Source organism: Mobula hypostoma, chromosome 1, assembly GCF_963921235.1.
Source record: "Mobula hypostoma chromosome 1, sMobHyp1.1, whole genome shotgun sequence".
NCBI lineage: Eukaryota > Metazoa > Chordata > Chondrichthyes > Myliobatiformes > Myliobatidae > Mobula > Mobula hypostoma.
The window spans coordinates 20,672,457-20,693,335 of NC_086097.1; the positions used below are offsets into that span (position 1 = coordinate 20,672,457).

The window sequence follows — 20,879 nt, forward strand, 5'->3', positions numbered from 1 at the left end:
CCTTTGTGTCATCAGCAAATTTACTAACCCATCCCCCCACATCCTCATCCAAGTCATTTATAAAAATCACGAAGAGAAGGTGTCCTAGAGCAGATGCCTGAGGCACCGACCTCCATACAGAATATGACCTGTCTACAACCACTCTTTGCTTTCTGTGAGCAATCCACAAAGCAATTTCCCCTTGGATCCCATGCCTCCTTACTTTCTCAATAAGCCTTGCATGGGGTACCTTATCAAATGCCTTGCTGAAATCCATATACGCTACATCTACTGCTCTTCCTTCATCAATGTGTTTGGTCACATCCTCAAAAAATTCAATTAGGCTCATAAGGCACGACCTGCTGACAAAGCCATGCTGACTATTCCTAATCATATTATGTCTCTCCAAATGTTCATAAATCCTGCCTCTCAGGATCTTTTCTACCAACTTACTAACCACTGAAGTAAGATTCACTGGTCTAGAATTTCCTGGGCTATTTCTACTCCTTTCTTGAATAAGGGAACAACATTTGCAACCCTCCAATCCTCCAGAACCTCTCCCGTCCCCATTGATGATGCAAAGATCATTGTCAAAGGATCGGTAGTCTCCTCCCTCGCCTCCCACAGTAGCCTGGGGTACATCTCATCCAGTCCCGGAGTCTTATCCAACTTGATGCTTTCCAAAAGCTTCAGCCCATCCTCTTTCTTAATGTCTATATGCTCAAACTTTTCAATCCACTGTACGTCATCCCTACAATCGCCAAGATCCTTTTCCGTAGTGAATGCTGAAGCAAAGTTTTCATTTAAGTATCTCCGCTATCTCCTCCGGTTCCATACACACTTCCACTATCACACTTGATTGGTCCTATTCTCTCACGTATTATCCTCTTGCTCTTCACATACTTGTAGAATTCCTTGGGGTTTTCCTTAATCCTACTCGCCAAGGCCTTCTCAATGGCCCCTTCTGGCTCTCCTAATTTCATTCTTAAGCTCCTTCCTGCTAGCCTTATGATCTTCTAAATCTCTATCGTTACATAGTTTTTTTGAACCTTTCATAAGCTTTTCTTTTCTTCTTGACTAGATCTTCAACAGCCTTTGTACACCACACTCCCTGTACCCTACCATCCTTTCCCTGTCTCATTGGAATGTACCTATGCAGAATGCCACAGAAATATCCCCTGAACCTTTGCCACATTTCTGCTGCACATTTCCCTGAGAACATCTGTTCTCAGTTTACGCTTCCAAATTCTAGCCCAATAGCTTCATATTTCCCTTTACTTCAATTAAATGATTTCCTAACTTGTCTGTTCCTATCCCTCTTCATTGCTATGGTAAAGGAGATAGAATTGTGATCACTATCTCCAAAGTGTTCTCCCACTGAGAGACCTGACACCTGACTAGGTTCATTTCCCAATACCCGATCAAGTACAGCCTCTCCTCTTGTAGGCTTATCTATGTATTGTGTCAGGAAACCTTCCTGAACACACCTAATAAACTCCATCCCATCTAAACTCCTTGCTCTAGGGAGATCCCAATCAATATTTGGGAAATTAAAATCTCCCACCACGACAATCCTGTTATCATTTCACCTTTCCAGAATCTGTCTCCCTATCTGCTCCTCAATGTCCCTGTTACTATTGGGTGGTCTATATAAAAAAAAACAGCCAGAGGAGTTATTGACCCCTTCCTGTTTCTAGTTTCCACCCACAGAGACTCCGTAGACAATCCCTCTATGACTTCCTCCTTTTCTGCAGCCGTGACGCTATCTCTGATCAACAGTGCCGCGTCCCCACCTCTTTTGTCTCCCTCCCTGTCCAAGGGTTCAAAGGTCCAATTTAATGTCAGAGAAATGTATACAATATACATCCTGAAATGCTTTTTCTTCGCAAACATCCACAAAAACAGAGAAGTGCCCCAAAGTCCCCCCCCCGAGCTCCCCCCTCCTGCACGTAAGCGGCAGCGAGCAACAATTCCCCCCTCCCCTAACCAGCAAAAAAAAGCAAGCATTGGTACCATCAAGCACTGAGCATGAGTAAAGCAACAGCAAAGACACAGACTTGCAGTTACCCCCGGCATTCGACATACCGCAGATACTCTCTCTCCCTAATAAGGGAGGAAAAGGGTGTCACCGTTTTCCCAGTCAGCGGGGAGACATAACAAACAGCTTGCTGGTTTACAATGTTAAAAAGTCCATTACATCACTTTTATCGTGCTTTGTGCTCGAAGATTGCAAAGATCCCGGGTCTTCAGGCCCACAGCAGATATCCTGACTCCCCTGACAACACACTGGTCCCTTCTGGCACTCTAAGTAACCATTCCTGCCCCTGAGCCATCCAAGACTCTGTAATGGCCACAACAACATAGCTCCAAGTACTGATCCACGCCCTAACCTTATCCACTTTGTTCATGATACTGCTTGCATCAAAATAGACACATCTCAAACCATCAGTCTGCGTGCGTCCCTTCTCTATCACCCACCTATCCTCCCTCTCACACTGTCTCCAAGCCCTCTCTATTTGTGAGCCAACAGCTCCTTCCTCCGTCTCTTCAGTTCGGTTCCCACCCCACAGAAATTCTAGTTTAAGCTCTCCCCAATAACCTTAGCAAACCACCCTGCCAGGATATTGGTCCCCCTCGGATTCAAGTGCAACCCATCCTTTTTGTACAGGTCACGCTTGCCCCAAAAGAGGTTTCAATGATCCCGAAATCTGAATCCCTGCCCCCTGCTCCAATCCCTCAGCCACACTTTTATCCTCCACCTCACTCTATTCCTATACTTACTGTTGCGTGGCACAGACAGAAATCCCATGATTACTACCTTTGAGGTCCTGCTTCTCAACTTCCTTCCTCACTCCCTGTAGTCTGTTTTCAGGACCTCCTCCCTTTTCCTCCATATGTCGTTGATACCAATATGTACCTCAACCTCTGGCTGTTTACCTTCCCACTTCATGATATTGTGGATGCGATCAGAAACATCCCAGACCCTGGCATCTGGGAGGCAAACAACCATCCGCATTTCTTTCTTGCGTCCACAGAATTGTCTGTCTGACCCCCCCTAACTATAGAGTCCCCTATTACTGCTGTCCTCTTCCTTTTCCTACCCTCCTGAGCCACAGGGCCAGACTGTGCCAGAGGCGCAGCCACTGTTGCTTCCCACAGGTAGGCTGTCCCCCCCACAACAGTACTCAAACAGGAGTACTTATTGTTAAGAGGGACAGCTACAGAAGTACTCTCTAGTATTTGACTCCTCCCCTTCCGTCTCCTGACTGTGACCCACTTATCTGTCTCCCGAAGCCCCAGTGTGACTACTTGCCTATAGCTCCTCACTTTCCCTGACCAGACAAAGGTTACTGAGCTGCAGCTCCAGGTCCCTGCAGCTCGACGCACCTAGTGCAGATGTGGCCTTCCAGGAGGCTGGGAGTCTCCCGGACTTCCCACATCTGACACCCAGTACAGGAATTCCTCTTCATCTCTGTTCTAATGAGATATGCTTCTATTCTGAGGCTCTGTCCTCTTGTCCTAGATTCAGCCACACGAGGAAACATCCACTCCACACCCACTCTTTCCATACTTCTCAATATTCTGTAAGTTTCAATGCATTTCCACCACCCCTCTCCCACCTTAGCCATTAAACACTCATTGTATATTAACTCTTTCATTTCTGGAATCATCCTCATAAGATAGGCTACAGTTATACTAAGTCACTATTAGTCCCACTTGGAGTGCCATGAATGGTTCTAAACACTTAAGCGAGTTTATATTGGAGAACAGCAGTGTGTGTTTAGTAGAGTGAATTCTGGATTCCAAGTGATAATATTATGAGGAGAAGTTACAAAAACTGGGTTAAATCACTGGAATCTAGATGTTTAAATTACTTGATCAAATATTTCAAGATATTGACAGGAACCATTAGCAAAGACAGAGAAACAGCTTCCATTATACAACAGCCTGCAGATGCTGTGAAATGGAGCAACAAACAACTTGCTGGAGGAACTCAGTGGATCATGCAGCATCTGTAGGGGACAGGGAATTGCCAACATTTTGGGTTGAAACCCTGCATCTGGACTGGGTTCTTCCAGCAGATTATTTGTTGCTGAAGAAACTATTCCTGCTAGTTTGGAATTCTACTATTAGATAGATTAATAGTTAAATCCAGTCCGTTCAATCATGAAGTTATCAAACTCAGATTTGGTGCTCACTTGCACAAAAATCACTAAATACAAAAATAATTGGCTATTAATATTAAATCCGAGATTGGTGGATTGTTGTTAACCAAATAAAATAAAGGATTATGGGAAAAATGAGGGATAGGGAATTACTTGGCAGAGCACCTGTGATCTTGCTGAACAGACTCAAAGCCTCAGCCAATTCCTTTTCCCAGCGCCCTCTCAATTTTAAACCTGGAGTAGGGTCGAAGCTGCTAATTACCCTAATTATGCACCTTCAATAACTTTGTTCATTTGATTCAGAGGGTCAGAGAGGAATTCCCATGAAATTTACTAGGCGCTCCTTTGTTTTTGTTTATCTGAAAAATTTTGAGGCTCGGTGAAGGCTCAATAATGTCGTGCAGCCTGAATATTCCTCCTTTACTTTTTCATTTGTTTGTCACTTGTGGTGATAGTGAAGGAAGAGTTTAAAGTCCAGTTGAATCGTGACTGTCCACTTCCCCATTTCTGCCTGACTCACTGAGTTCTTCCAGTGGTTTGTCTTTCTTTCTCCAGGTTTCAGCGTCCTCTGTCTATTGTATTTCTTGTTTAAAATGCAAGGTATTATTCCTGATGTATTGTACGCTTGACAATTTAATTTACTTGAAATGTTTTTAAACCCTTTAGACTCTGGAGTCTCAGTAATATCTTTGAATTTTGATTCAACTACATCTCATAATTCAAGTTAAATACTCCTTGCCTTATAAGTTGTAATTATATCTCAACTCATACCATTCACTCCCAGAGCTGCCTAGAGATCAAACTAAATGACAGCTGTTAACTTCAGTGTAATTGCAACCAATCTACCCAATGAACTATGTTCCAGTTGTGGGGTTTCAGCACAGTTCTGGTGGGCTGATTCAATTCCTAACAGTTCCTTTTCCCTACTATCCACACCTTTCCTTCTCTCCAGCCCAGACCAAAATAACAACAAAACCAACACTATCATGTCTAGGTCTAGATCAAGAACATCATCATTTTTGCTGTTTCCAAATCAAGTGATTAAAAGAGATCATATTTCTACTTGCATGATTCACTGAACCTTTATTTTCAAGTTCAAGTTTTACTATCATTCAACCATACATGCTTACTCCCTATGAATACAGCCAAACAAAACAGTGTGCCTCCAGGACCAAGGTGTAAAAAACAGTACCAACAGTCATACACAGCGCAAGGCACATTTAGCACATATAAGGTAGCAGTATGCTAATATTTACAGAAAAAATATATATATAGTCCAAGTCGCTGAGTGGCATGGCCTGTAAATTGAAGGTGCATGGATGTTATCAGCAAGAGCAAGCAGATCTCAGCATTCCACAGACGAACCCTCGCATGCAATCCCACTTGTCTTCCACCGAGCGAACACCGGAGGGCAGCACTGATGGGAGGGACCAGCCTCTAACCCAGACAGGATGCTGCACTACACTGTCTCCGGGACTGCAGCAACAGGCAAGCCCTTGGCTTAAGGCATAGTCCTCACTAAAACCAGGGCCACGCAGCTCCCTCACCATCTGTCTCTTCAATAAACAAGGGAAATGGACTTTCAATGTTTTACATTACCAATGTTCAACTGGGTCTTGTCATCACAAGAGAAACATCCAAGACAATCATTCACTCTTAGACTAACCACTCCTTTGCGCACCAACTCTGTTGCCTCTCTGCAGCAGGCAGTAACACGGTCCACACCAAGTCCACCAACAAACAGCTCGCTGATGGGGTAGACCTTCAGTAGGTTCTTAATGTCCAGCATTGTCTGTGATCATAAAAGTTACTTTTTAGAAAAGTCAAAAACACCTTTGGTTGCTCCTGGAGAGCCCACTGCAAACACATCTCCATCTTTCCAGAAGCTTGCAAATGGCATTGCAGTGATTGCAAGAAGGCTGTGTATTTATATTGGATCGAGTTGGCTAACTATGTAGTGGTAGTTAGCCTGGAGGATCAAAATTCTGCAATAACTTGATGGGAAGCCATGCATATACCTGGTCTTCAAGACTGTGTCAATGGCAATGCGGTGAGCCAGAAAGAAAAGTCTCATGAGCCAGTGTTGCTTCGTGGTTATCAAGGTCACTGGATCCTGTGATGAAACTGACGACATCTTGTTATTTGAACACCTCCTCCATGACCTCCCTCAGCACAGGAGCACAAAAAGCCGTGTGCTTAGCTCCTTGCTCTACTCGCTTTACACTTATGACTGTGCAGCTAAGCACAGCTCCAATGCCATTTTCAAGTGTGGTGACGACACCACTGACATAGACCGAATCAAAGGTGGTGCCAAATCAGCATATAGGAGGGAGGTTGTAAATCCAGCTGAATGGTATCAGTAAGACAAAGGAGACCATAAGATGTAGGAACAGAATTAGGCCATTTGGCCCATTGAGTCTACTCCGCCATTTCAGCATTTTCCCTTTCAGTTCCAGTCTCCTGACTTCTCCCTGTATCCATTCATGCCCTGACCAATCAAGAATCTATCAACCTCTGCCTTAAATAAATGGAAAGGGACTTGGCCTCACGGCTGCCTATGGCAATGAATTCCACAGATTCACCACTCTTTGACTAAAGAAATTTCTGTTTATTTCCATTTTGAGGCTGTGTCCTCTGGTCCTAGTCTTTCCCACCATTGGAAACATTCTCACCACATCCACTCTATTGCGGCCTTTCAGCATTCATTAAGTTTCAATTAGGTCACCCCTCATTCTTCTGAATTCTGGTGAGTAGAGGCCTAGAGTCATCAAATGCTCTTCGTATGACAGACCATTCAATCCTAGATTTATTTTCGTAAACATCCTTTGAACCCTCTCCAGTGTCAGCACATCCTTTCTAAGATAAGGGACTCAAAACTGCTCACAATACTCCAACTGAGGCCTCACCAGTGCTTTATAAAGCATCAGCATTACATCCTTGCTCTTATATTCTAGTCCTCTTGAAATGAATGCTAACATTGCATTTACCTTCCTCACCTTAAATTAACCTTTATGAATCCTGCACAAGGACTCCCAAGTCCCTTTGTGCCTCAGACTTTTGAAATTTCTCTCCATTTGGAAAATAGTCTACCCTCTTATTTCTACAACCAAAGTGCATGATGATACACTTCCTTACGCTGTCTTCCATCTGCCACTACTTTGCCCATCCTCCTAATATAAGTCCTTCAGCAGCCTCTCTACTTCCTCAAAACTACCTGCCCCTTCACCTATCTTCCTAATGTCTGCAAACTTTGCAACAAAGCCATCAATTCTGTCATCCCAGTCATTGACATATTATGTAAAAAGAAGCGGTCCCAACATAGGCCCCCGAGGAAAACCATTAGTCACCGGCATGCATTTTCATCTCCAATTGTAATTTGTAGACCGCATCGTTACTACAGTTTGAGGGTCTGTATATGATTCTCATCAGGGTCTTTTTACCCTTGCGGTTCCTTAGCTCTACTCACAACGATCAACATCTTCTGACCCTACGTCACATCTTTCTAAAGATTTGATTTCATTTTTTACTAACAGAGCCACGCCACCCCCTCTGCCCACCTGCCTGTCCTTCTGATACAATGTGTATCCTTGCACATTAAGCTCCCAGCTATAATCTTTCAGCCACGATTCAGTGATGCCCACAACATCATACATGCCAATCTGTAACTGCCTGCAAGTTCATCTGCCGTATACTGCATGTGTTCATATATAAGAAATTCAGTCCTCTTTTCACCCTTTTTGGTTTTGGCTGCCTTTTACATTGCAACTCATCCTGTTGACTGCAATTTTGCCCTATCATCAGCCTCTCCTTGCTCAGAGTCTTACTACACACTGCCTCTGCCTGTAAATCAACTACTTCATCCTCAGCACTATCCCCTTCCCGAACAACTCTAGCAACCCTGTCCACAAAGATATTGATCCCCCCCCCCCACCTTGTGTTCAGGTGTAAACTATCCCCTTTGTACAGGTCATACCTTCCCCAGCAGAGGTCCCAATGATCCATAAATCTGAACCCCTGCCCCCTGCACCAGTTCAGCAGCCACGCATTCACCTGCCCAATCATCCTATTCTTACCCTCACTGGTGCATGGCACAGGCAGCAGTCTGGAGATTACTTCCCTGGAGGTCCTCTTTTTCAGCTTTCTACCTAGCTCCCTAAAATCTCTCTTCAGGACCTTCTCACCTTGTCTACCTAGGTCACTGGTGCCAATATGAACCAAGACTTCTAGCTGCTTATCTTACCCCTTGAGAATGCCATGTACCCGATCCGAGACATCGCTGACCCTGGCACATGGAAGAGAGCATACTATCTGGGTGTCTCTATTGCACCCACAGAATCCCAGCTCTGTTACTCTGACTATAGAGTCCCCTGTCAACACTGCAGTCCTCTTCAACACTCTGCTCCTCAGAGCCACAGCACCAGGCTCGGTGCCAGACACCCAGTCACTGTGTCTCTCTCTGGTAGGTTGTCCCCTTCAACAGTACCTAAAGTGGTAATTATTGACTTCCATGAGCCAGTCCTCATCAGAGGATCAGAGGTGGAGAGTGTCAGCAACTTTAAATTCCTCAATGTTATTATTTTGGAGGGCCTGTCCTGGGCCCGGCACATAAATGGAACTATGAAGAAAGCATGGCAGCATCTCTTCTTTCTTAGAGTATGCAGAGGTTTGATATGACATCTAAAGCATTGACAAACTTCTGTTGATGTGTGGTGGAGAGTATATTAACTGGCTGCACCACAGCCTGGTATGGAAACACCAATGTCCTTGAATGAAAAATCCTACAAAAACTGGTGGATACAGTCCAGTCCATCATGGGTAAAGCCCTTCCCACCATTGTGCACATCTACTCGAAGCATTTTAACAGCTATTGCCCATCAACAATCGGACTCTTGAACCAAAGGCAATAACTTCACTCAACTTCTCTTGCCCCAGCATTGAAATGTTCCCACAACCTCTGGACTCACTTTCAAGGCCTCTTCATCTAATGTTCTCAATATTTGTTGCTTATTTATTAACTATTATCATTTCTTTTGTATTTGCATAGTTTGTTGTTTTTTGCATACTGGTTGAACGCCCAAGTTGATGCAGTCCTTCATTGATTCTATTATGGTAGTCAGTGGGAGGAGGAGATAGCAGCGCGCCACGCGTGCGCAGCTCTCCAGTGAAAATAATATCGTATCCGTTAAATAGGGGCCGTGGACAATTCTGATTTGATGGAGACAGACGTGAAAGCACAGAGGAACATCTGGAGAAATTTCTGAAATGCAGGTTCGCTGCCGCTGTTACTGGGTGATCGAGAATCTTCCGAGGGAAGGCCCCCAAATCCCCAGCTTTACCTGCTGCTGGTGACCGAGATTGAGGTTGAATCATTCGGATAGAGATGGCGCTCGGTACTCGGTGTCGGAGGCTGATCAGAGGCTCAAAGTTTTCGGACGACTCAGAGTCGGATTGTGGTCGGGCATGGCAGGGAGAGTTTTCTTCCTTCTCCTGTCTGCGTGAGATGTGGGACATTTGAGAGACTTTGAACTTTTTACTGTGCCATGGACTGTTCTTCATCAAGTTATGGTATTGTTGCACTATTGTAACTATATGTTATAATTATGTGGTTTTTGTTTGTTTTTCAGTCTTGGTCTGACCTGTGTTTTGTGATATCACACCGGAGGAAATATTGTATCATTTCTTAATGCATGCATTACTAAATGACAATAAAAGAGGACTGCATGTCTTCATAATCTAATCTAATCTAATCTAATTCTGTTATGGATTTATTTAGTATGCCCGCAAGAAAGTTAATCTCAGTGTTGTATACGTTGGCATATATGTACTTCGGTAATAAATTTACTTTGAACTTTATCATTGATTTTATCTAACAGTGGTCTGAATCTGAACCAGACCTAGCAACTTTGGAATCATACTTTACTAAGCTGATTTTCACAACCTCTTCTAAGACTATCAATTTCTAGCTCTCTAACATTCTCCTAAAGCATTAATGTTGGTCCACTGTTGAGTTAATTGCTATATAATTAAGCTTTGAAAGAAAATCTATTACTTCTACCTGTTGCTGTCAGATGTTTCACAAGACAATGATGCTGAAAACACCCCTGTGGTCCAAGATATTATTCAAGTTGTGGGAAAGCCCAAAAACTATGGACCCACACCTGAAGAACTGAAAGAACTGCAGCGCAAAGAAGCAGATGAGCGTCTAGCTAAAGAAGCTGCAGAACAAGCCGAGAAGGAACGCAAGGAGGCAGAGGAAGCTGCAGAAAAATTAGCACGGTGGGAGGAGTGGGTAAGTGAAGGAAGGTAGAATATTACACTCATGTGACTTACAACCTTCATGGATATTTGGCCATCTTTGAATTACCAGATGCTGTTGTATCTAAAAAGTACTTGTGGAAAAAATGATTGAAGATGATAGATGATCCTGTTCCTAACAACTTTAGCAATCCTAAATATGTTAATTGTTTCTAATCTAATCTTTAATAACTTGTTTTAATTAATTGCTTTATCTGACCATAAATATAACATGGAGGCACAAAAGACTGCACATGCTGCAACCTGGAGCAAGCAACAAACTGCTAGAGGAACTCGGAGGCTTTGGCAGCATCTGTGGAGAAAATGGACTGTTGACATTTTGGGTTGAGGCCCTTTATCTGGGATGGGTCTTAGATCCCAGATGAAGGGTCTCGACCTGAAATGTCAGCTGCACATTTCCCTTCACAGGTGCTGTCTAACTTGTTGAGGTTGTCCAGCAGTTTGCTCTTTGCTCCATAAAGTGATTGATGTGGAACTGATATACCCATGATTGTTTAGCAAAGTTTCCATCAAACTCAATATATAAGTTTGCTGATGACACAACAATTGTAGGCCGTATCTCGGGTAATGATGAGTTTGAGTGCAGAGAGGAAATTAAGAACCTGGTGGCATGGTGCGAAGACAATAACCTATCCCTCAACGTCAGCAAGATGAAGGAATTGGTTGTTGGCTTCAGAAGGAGTAGCGGACCGCACGACCCAATTTATATCAGTGGTGCGCAAGTGGAACAGATCAAAAGTTCCTCGGGGTCAATATCACAAATGACCTGACTTGGTCCAACCAAGCAGAGTTCACTACCAAGAAGGCCCACCAGTGCCTTTACTTCCTGAGAAAACTAAAGAAATTTGGCCTGTCCCCTAAAACCCTCACTAATTTTTATAGATGCATAGTAGAAAGCATTCTTCTAGGGTGCATCACAACCTGGTATGGAAGTTGTCCTGTCCAAGACTGAAAGAAGCTGCAGAAGGTCGTGAACACAGCGCAGCACATCACACAAACCAATCTTCCGTCCGTGGACTCACTTTACACCGCACGCTGTCGGAGCAGTGTTGCCAGGATAATCAAAGACACGACCCACCCAGCCAACACACTTTTCATCCCTCTTCCCTCCGGGAGAAGACTCAGGAGCTTGAAGACTCATACGATCAGATTTGGGAACAGCTTCTTTCCAACTGTGATAAGACTGCTGAACAGATCCTGACCCGGACCTGGGCCGTACCCTCCAAATATCCAGACCTGCCTCTCAGTTTTTTTGCACTACCTTACTTTCCATTTTTCTATTTTCTATTTATGATTTATAATTTAAATTTTTAATGTTTACTAATTTTTACTATTTTTAATATTTAATATTTGTAATCAAGGGAGTGGGAAACGCAGAATCAAATATCGCTGTGATGATTGTACGTTCTAGTATCAATTGTCTGGCGACAATAAAGTATACAGTATGGTACACCAGAGTCTCCCTGTATATTTGACAGGCTTAGTTAGGGATGGAAACACAAAATACTCTGCAGATGCTGGGGTCAAAGCAACATGCTCAGCACGCTGGAGGAACTCAGCAGGTCGGGCAGCATCAGTGGAAACGAACAGTCAACGTTTCGGGCCGAGACCCTTTGTCAGGACTGAAGAGGGAAGGGGCAGGGGCCCTATAAAGAAGGTGGGGGGAGGGTGGGAAGGAGAAGGCTGGTAGGTGCCAGGTGAAAAACCAGTAAGGGGAAAGATCAAAGGGTGGGGGAGGGGATAGGCAGGAAAGGTGAAGAAGGAACGGGGAAAGCACAATGGGTAGTAGAAGGAGGCGGAACCATGAGGGAGGTAGTAGGCAGCTGGGGGAGGGGGCAGAGTGAAACTGGGATGGGGAGGAAATTACTGGAAGTTGGAGAAGTTCATGCCAAGGGGGCTGAAGACTACCCAGACAGTATATGAGGTGTTGCTCCTCCAACCTGAGTCTGGCCTCATCATGGCAGTAGAGGAGGCTATGTATGGACATATCTTAATGGAAATGTGAAGCAGAGTTGAAGTGGGTGGCAACCAGGAGATCCTGTCTGTTGTGGTGGACGGAGCGGAGGTGCTCGACGAAGCGGTCCTCCAATGATCCCTGTGGAAAGCGGAGAGGGGTAGAGAGGGAAAGGTGTGCTTAGTGGTGAGGTCCTGTTGAAGGTGGCAGAAGTTGCGGAGGATAATGTGCTGGATCCGGAGGCTGGTGGGGTGGTAGGTGAGGACAAGGGGAACTCTGTCCCTGTTGTGGTGACGGGAGGATGGGGTGAGGGCCGAAGTACGGGAAATGGAGGAGATGCGGGTGAGGGCATCATTGATGCACCCCACCACTAAGCACATCTTTCCCTCTCTACCCCTCTCCGCTTTCCGCAGGGATCGTTCCCTCCGCGACTCCCTGGTCCATACGTCCCTCCCCACGAATCTCCCACCCAGCACTTATCCCTGTAAGCCTAAGTGCTACACCTGTCCCTACACCTCCTCTCTTGCCACCATTCAGGGCCCCAAACAGTCCTTCCAGGTGAGGCAACACTTCACTTCTGGGTCTGTTGGGGTCATCTATTGCATCCGGTGCTCCCGGTGCAGCCTCCTCTACATCGGTGAAACCCGACGCAGATTGGGGGACCGCTTCGTCGAGCACCTCTGCTCTGTCCGCCACAACAGAGAGGATCTCCCGGTTGCCACCCACTTCGACTCTGCTTCACATTCCCATTCGGATATGTCCATACATGGCCTCCTCTAGCCATGATGAGTCCAAACTCAGGTTGGAGGAGCAACACCTCATATACCGTCTAGGTAGTCTCCAGCCCCTTGGCATGAACATTGAATTCTCCAACTTCCGGTAATTCCCTCCCCCTATCCCAGTTTCATTCTGCCCCCTCCCCCAGCTGCCCACCACCTCCCTCATGGTTCCACCTCCTTCTACACCTTTCCCGCCTATCCCCTCTTTGTTTCCCCTCCCCCACTCCTTTATCTTTCCTCTTACTGGTTTTTCACCTGGAACCTACCAGCCTTCTCCTTCCCACCCTCCCCCCACCTTCTTTATAGGGCCCCTGCCCCCTCCCTCTTCAGTCCTGATGAAGGGTCTCAGCCTGAAATGTTGACTGTTTGTTTCCACGGATGCTGCCCGACCTGCTGAGTTCCTCCAACATGCTGTGTGTGTTAGTTAGCGATGGAGGTATGTCTCCACCAGAAGAGGAGTTAGGCAATCCTTCCCTCTGCTAGCCTGCAGGTCACCCTTTGGTAAGGTGTAGCACCTGCTTAGCCCCATGATCATGGCCATGATGTGTTGGATGGTCGTATGAGCAGCTGGTGCACATTACAAGTCCTGGTTATGCAACTACTAACACCATGCAGGCAATCTCTGAAAAGTATTGATAATGTCTGGGGACTCCTGTCTTGTAAAGACACCGACCAGAAGAAGTCAATGGCAAACGACTTCTGTAAATTTGCCAAGAACAATCATTGTCATGTGACCATGTCATACGACATGGTACATGATGATGATGTTATATTACTGTAAAGATTTTGTGTCTTTATTCTGATCTTCTAATAATTCCCCAGCTGAAATTCATAAAGATTCTCCCTTTTGTGGTTCTCTTTCCATCACAATCCTGTTGGTTAATAACATGGATAATCAGCAACCTTCAAATTACCGGCTCTGTTACTTCAGCTGGTCCTGGTGAAAAATATACCAATTATTTCCTTGCAGATTTTACCTTGAAAAGTTCAACTCAGTTTTCATGATCTGAAAACATTATTTCATTTCTTTTATAATCTGCGCACTACAATTTCCCAATATATTTATTGCTTGACACATGAGTACTGGATCACATATACTCAGTGCCCATATGGGCATCTGCCATGTCGGTACTTCACTAATAAGAGCAAAGATATTGGTCCTAATTTAAAGTAGACCATATTTTTAAGTAATTTATTTTGGGGAAAAGTAGGAGGCAGAAGATGAAGGTCTGTTTCTACTCATTACAGGGACTGAGGCTGCTTATTTGCTTTTTTCTGGATTTCCAGTGCATGATATTTTCTCTTTTGTTTGCCTTTTCTGCATAATTAAGTTTATTTTTAAATATTCCAGTTTTATACATCTTCAATCTGTGATCAAACATGCACTGGGGGAGGAAGAAATTTGTCTTTGTCTGTTAGTCTACAACACACTATTGGGTATTGTTGAGCTGCACTATTCCATTGCCATGTGTATATTTGACACTTATGACCAAGCTGAATTTATAAATAAATGTATTTGAACTTTTATATTCACAAACAGAAAGTAGTCACTAGTATTAACTATTACTCCCTATTTGTGCTTGAGTTTAGTGGCTAGCGAGGTCATTTCCGTGGGCAGTTAAGAATCAATGGCATTGTTCAATCTGGTGTCACACAGCAGGCCATGTAAGGACAGTACTTTTCTTTTCCAGTAAAGTTTTCATGAACCAGATGGATTTCTACACCATCCAAATAGTTTCTGAGTTTCTACATTACTCACTCTATTATGTAATTACTTGAACTTAAGTTGTCCTTCTGCTGTGGTGCGATTCAAACTCATAGCAAAACTTTCGGTTTGCTTTTATGTAGAATAAGCGACTGGAAGAGGTAAAGAAACAAGAACAGGAATTTCTTGAAGCACATTCCATCCCACTGCGAAATTATTTAATGCAGAATGTTATGCCTACCCTGACCCAGGGTCTGATTGAGTGCTGCAAAATCAGACCTGAAGACCCAGTGGACTTTTTGGTAAGGACTTTGCTCCATCTGTCCCAATGAATCTGTCTAGTAGGTTCTCTTCTCAATGCAAGAGAACATTGTGTGAATCAGTACAGGTTCAGATCAGTCTGTGTGGGGATGATGCAGCCAAATTCCCATTCTTGGGAATAGTCCATTGACAGCTATGATTGACTCGCCCACTGTCGAGGGAATAGATTCCACAAAATGACCCAGGCTTTGATTTATTGCCAGCATCGTTATTCCCTCTATGTTTCCTATTCATTCATAAAAAGTGGGGATTGCCACCATATATTGCCCATCTGTAATTCCCCTTGCATCAAATGGCTTGCAAGTCAACTTGAAGTAGAACTAAGAGTCAGCCATGTTGTGTAGCACTTAGGTCAGACCTGCTGGGAAATTCACTTCCTAAGGGACATTATTATACCTGATGGGTTTTGATATCAATCTGATGGTTTCATCACTGACCTGCATGGTTTAGTAATTCACTGAGTTGTGGATGTGAGTTTTTGGACTTCTGGGGAACTAAAGGATGTTGGGAACCAGGCTGGAAATTGAATTGAAACCAAAGACCAGATTATTCATGATCTTATTGACTGAAGACTAGTCAAGCTTGAGGAGTGGCTTCTTCTGCTATTTTCTATTTTCTATGCCGTTATTCAAGATTTAATTATTTAATTGCATTTCGATTCCACAGCTGCTGTGGTGGGGATTGAACCAATGTTCCTGCACCTTCAGTCATGACCTTTTAATTTTCAAATATATCTCCAAAAAACATAAACTTAACTTGTAACATGAGAGCATTTTGATCTTTTTCATAGATGCCTGCAGAATTCTTCTAATGTTTCTCAGGAAAAAAAATGCAGATAATTTGTACATATCCAACGAATCTTTCAGAATCCACATTTTGGAAACTAAAGCAGATGCACTGGATAGCTGTTAAACTTCCTACCTTTAGGCAATGGACACTGGCAAAAATTGTAATTCAACATTTGAAGCAAACTACAGTTTCTCTTCTCCATCACTGAGTTCAGATAGCATATCAGGTTCACAAATCTGCAATTTTTAAAGTTTACTTCCATTTTTTCCCTACTTGTTAAAAGTATGGTTTACCGGCATAGAAAAAGCAGCTAGTTACAGTAACTTTAGTTTTCAAGTCAATGTTTCCTCAAAAACACTGATTAGATGAGTTTAAAACATCATTGCTGTCTTTAATTACATCTCCTTAAAACACCTCTAATGGACACAAGCTGAATTGACAAACCTTTGTAACATCCACTATACTTGTATATTTTTTTAAGGCTGAGTACTTGTTCAAGAACAATCCACAAATTGAATGAAGAAAGACATCAAGCAAACATGAAGATAAGCTTTGATGGAATACAATTGATAGAGTTAATTCACTTAACACAATTGTTGGAACAATGTTTCTTTATCAATTGTACTTTAGTAAAATCAATTGTAGTAGAAATACTATCTGCGATATTAAATCCTTCTAATATATTCAAATATGGAGAACTCATCTATTTGTATTTCTACAATGCAATGTCCTTTTGCTATTTAGGAAAAAATCTAAAAAGTACACCATTTGTTCGTTAGACTTTGATTCATGTGAAATTTAGAGCAAATAAGTAATGTGAAAACAATTGTATTTTTAGTTTTAAAGTAAATGGATTCTCTTTAACAGGAGAATGTCTGGTTTAATAAATGAAATCTTTCAGATAGCCAGCCTTTTTGAGTAGGTGTGAAAACTGGATAGTTCTAAGTAAGTCAACAACCTGTTAAAAACTCATTGTTTTTGCTCTCCACACATATTGCTTGATCCATATTTATTGTAAATTTCCAGACTGGTGTATTCTGTATTCTACAGTTTCTGCCTGGTTCCAGTACTGACCGTTCTGGGACCATTGGACCACAGGCCAAAAGTATAAGCAGGAGTAGGGCATTCTGCATTCAAGCCTACTCTCTCATTCAGATCACAGCTGATCTGACTTTCCTAAACTCCACTATCTATGCTTTCCCTTGACTCCCTAGTAATCTTATATGTTTCAGTAAGATAGCCTCCTAGTCTTTTAAACTCCAGTGAGTAAGATCCCAACGTTTCCTCATATGACAATCCCTCCATAGAGGGGATCATCCTAGTGATCACTCGTAAAAACCTTCAATAAAATAATACCAGCACTATATTAGGTTTGGCTTCACTAAAGCCTTACACGATTGGAATAAGACTTCAGTACTTTTATGCTCCGTTGAAGTTAGAGCCAATATCCTATTAGCATTCCCTATTACTGCCTGCACTTGAGTACCAGTGTAGTAGCTAAACCAAACCAAAACCAAAACAATTGCCGCTGCTGGTGACCCTACCGATTTCTTATACTTGCATGACGTGCCCCTGTTCCAATAATGATTGCTCCAAACGTCGAGGATACGTATTCAATCATTTATTAGCAATTAGCAAATATAAAATATTGAAGTGATGAATCTTCAACGTACCCAAGTGTAAGCTAAGTGCAATTGAGCAGTCATCAAAAGATCTGGTATCTGCCGGCCCCCAAGCTACAAACTGTGACAAACAAAGCACGACTTTGTGACTTATTCCCTTTGCTTTTACCATGGCCCCACTCATGTGACCAGTTACCATAATAAACATAATAAACGCGGAACACAGAATGCAATGCAGGTAGAGAACAGATGCATGGCTCCTACAAGCAGTTTTCTATGTTTCATGTGCAAGGACCCCAAAACCATTTAAATAATATCCCATTCATTTGTTCTTCCCTGCAGAAGAACATTTAAGACATTTCCTTCACTCTCTCTTCACCCAATCCCCTTTTCTACAACTTAGAACATGCTGGAATTCAGAGGGACCTGTGCATCCATGTACATGAATCACTGAAAATGAGCATGTAGGTACAGCAAGGGATTACGAAGATTAGTGATATGGTGGCTTTTATTCTAAGATGATTTGAACATCAACCAGTCTGCTGACTCAAAGAAGTTCTGTGGAAGGTCATCTGTCTCCTCAGACCAGCACTACGAGAATTTCTCACCCCTCACAGGAGTGAGACTTTAAACTATGTGTTATCTGCACTCCTAAAGCAGCCACATCTTCACCGAACTAAACTTTGGAATTCCCTCCATAAATTTCCGTATTTCTCCTTCCATCGTTCCTGCTTAAAAGTTACCTTTTTAAAAGAAAAGTTTGTGTAGTTCCTCATCCTAACAGCTTTTTCTTTATTCAACTTATGTCTATTTTGTCTTTTTCAAAGTGCTTAGGAACTTTACAGCGTTAACCCAAGCAGTTATTTTTCATTATTCAATTTGTTTGTAATTTTTATAATACAAGTTACATTCTTCCTCATTCAGGTTTATTGTCACTGACATATTTTGGGAAATTTGTTGGTTTGTGGCTACAGTGCAGAGAATGCACATAGCAAATGTTTCTATCCAACTTGATGAAAAGGTGACAAAGAAACTCTCACAACAATCAGTCTGTTAATCCCTACCCTCTGCCACTTTGATTCCCTGCTTGTGTTCAGCCAAAGATATAAAACACCAAACTCAGCAATTTTTCATTCAGGTTTTGTATTGTTCATACATTCGTTTAAGTTTGTTAGCAGATCTACAGAATTGGAAACTATTTATTCTATTCCTAAGTGCACCATATTGGACAACATTAAAGCAGCTAGAAATTTCATTTGAGGAGGCAGTACATAAATGGAGTGATCACTGGTTGGCCCGTGTACCAGCTTTTGCCTCTACACATTTTGGAGTCATACTGTTGATGATATGTTATTCAACAGTATCCTTGTATGCATAACACCAGCTCAACAAATGTTTACCTAAATTTAAGTCCTAACTAAGATATGTGTGCAATAAATGTGTTTTAAAGTAACATTAACAAAGAAAGCACACATTGTTACAACCATATACCTGTATAAAAAGTCCACCTTTTAATTTCTTTGCTTCAAGAGAACATTAGCAATGTGCTGAATGTGTTAAAATTGAAACCAACTGAAATACCTGAGGTTAAACATTAAAGACTAAGTTAAAGGCACTGGATATCAGTTTTGGGAAACAACTTCTGCTTTTTTAAATGTTTCCCAAACCAACAGAAACTCCGGCAGAGAAAATTATGATTCTACATAAACTGAACTGCAACTCTGCGATTCCCATGTAAATAAAAGGTTCTGTTCTCATATTTCATTAGGTACTTCAAGATGAGGAAGGTGGTTTAGGCAGATTTATTTATTTGTCAAAAAAGCTATGCTTGTGCACTTACTTCTTTCTTAAACTATTTCCAGTTTCCAACATATCAGGATAAAGTTCATTACACCATGAACAAGTACTTTACAATGGAGAGAAACTGCAGCCAGGTCTGAAGTGCCAGGATTCAGACCCACTCCCAAGGCCTTGTCCGTGGTGATGTTTAATCTGCCATAAGTACAGAATTGGATGCAGATATCCGGGTGGAAGCAGAGGGGTCAGATCATTGCTGCAATGCCTCGGAGCACATGTATTGCCCATTCTCCCAAATTAAGGTTCAAATAGCCAGGCATTTCATAAAGTTTCTTACTTTCTAACAACTTTTAAACACAAGATATTTTGCACATGTTGGAAATCCAGGATAACACACACACCTGCTGGAAGAACTTAGCGGGTCAGTCAACATCCAGAAGGGAAATAAACAGTCAACTCTTTGGGCTGAGACTCTTCGGTAGGACTGGAAAGAAAGGGTTTGGGGAAGAAGTCAAAATAAGAAGGTGGCTGGAGGGAGGAGGGATGGAGTATAAGCTGGCAGGTAATAGGTAAAGCTAGGTGAGGGCAAAGATGGGTGGGGGTGGGGAGAGGGATGAAGTCAGAAGCTGGAAGGTGTTGGGTGGAAAAGATAAAAGTGGCACTGGCAACTTTACCTCCAGCTGTTTTTTATTCAAGGATGTATATGAAAGTGATATAAACCCTGTATTTCCTTCTGTTCATCCAATCAACCAGGCTCACAATGCAGTTTTCTGTGGAGATGTGTAAATATTTATGTAGATAACCTGTACTCTATAAAAAAGAAGCAGCACCTTTCAGAACTTCACAGAAATTTGGGGACTTTTAATAGTCACTGTTATGCAATAGGAACAGCCAAATTTAGCACAGCAAACCCCTACAAACAGCAAAGTGATAATGATATTTGATTGTTGGTTGAAGCGTAATATGTCAGGCACAACTCCAAGAGAAGCAGACCTGACCTTCTAAACGTGGAGATGCAAGAGACGGCAGATTTTAATTAGTTTTTAATTTAGAGATACAGCACCCTTCAGGCCCACGAGCCCATACTGCACAATTACACCCATGTGACCAACTAACCTACTAACCCATACATCTTTGGAAGAATAAGAGGAGAACTCATTGAAATGTTGAAAACAGACGGGGATAAACAGGCTGGAGGTTTCCTCCAGCTGAGCAGTCTCAAACAGCGTTGAGTATTGGAGTTGGGACTTCAAGTTGCAAGTGTATAAGTCATTGGTTAGGTGGCACTTAAGAATATTGTCTGCAATCATGGTTGTCATGCTTTATGAAAGATGTAATCAAAATAGTAAGAATGCGAAAAGGTTCACAGGAACGTTGCCTGAACTGGAGAATTGGATCAACTGGGATTGTTTTCCCTGGAGTGAAGGAGGCTAAGATGTGACAATAGTGATG

General features: G+C 42.7%; 1 protein-coding gene across 1 annotated transcript in view; it reads left to right on the forward strand.

Moving 5' to 3' along the window:
- ak7b (adenylate kinase 7b) overlaps window positions 1-16,804 on the forward strand; it is a 69,593-nt gene extending 52,789 nt beyond the window's left edge. Inside the window, exons 16-18 of the mRNA XM_063058902.1 lie at window positions 10,214-10,434; window positions 15,042-15,200; window positions 16,490-16,804. Of these exons, the coding sequence (XP_062914972.1) occupies window positions 10,214-10,434; window positions 15,042-15,200; window positions 16,490-16,528 (419 nt within the window). The 3' untranslated portion in view covers window positions 16,529-16,804. The remainder of the gene's footprint in view (window positions 1-10,213; window positions 10,435-15,041; window positions 15,201-16,489) is intronic.
- Window positions 16,805-20,879: the final 4,075 nt, after the last annotated feature.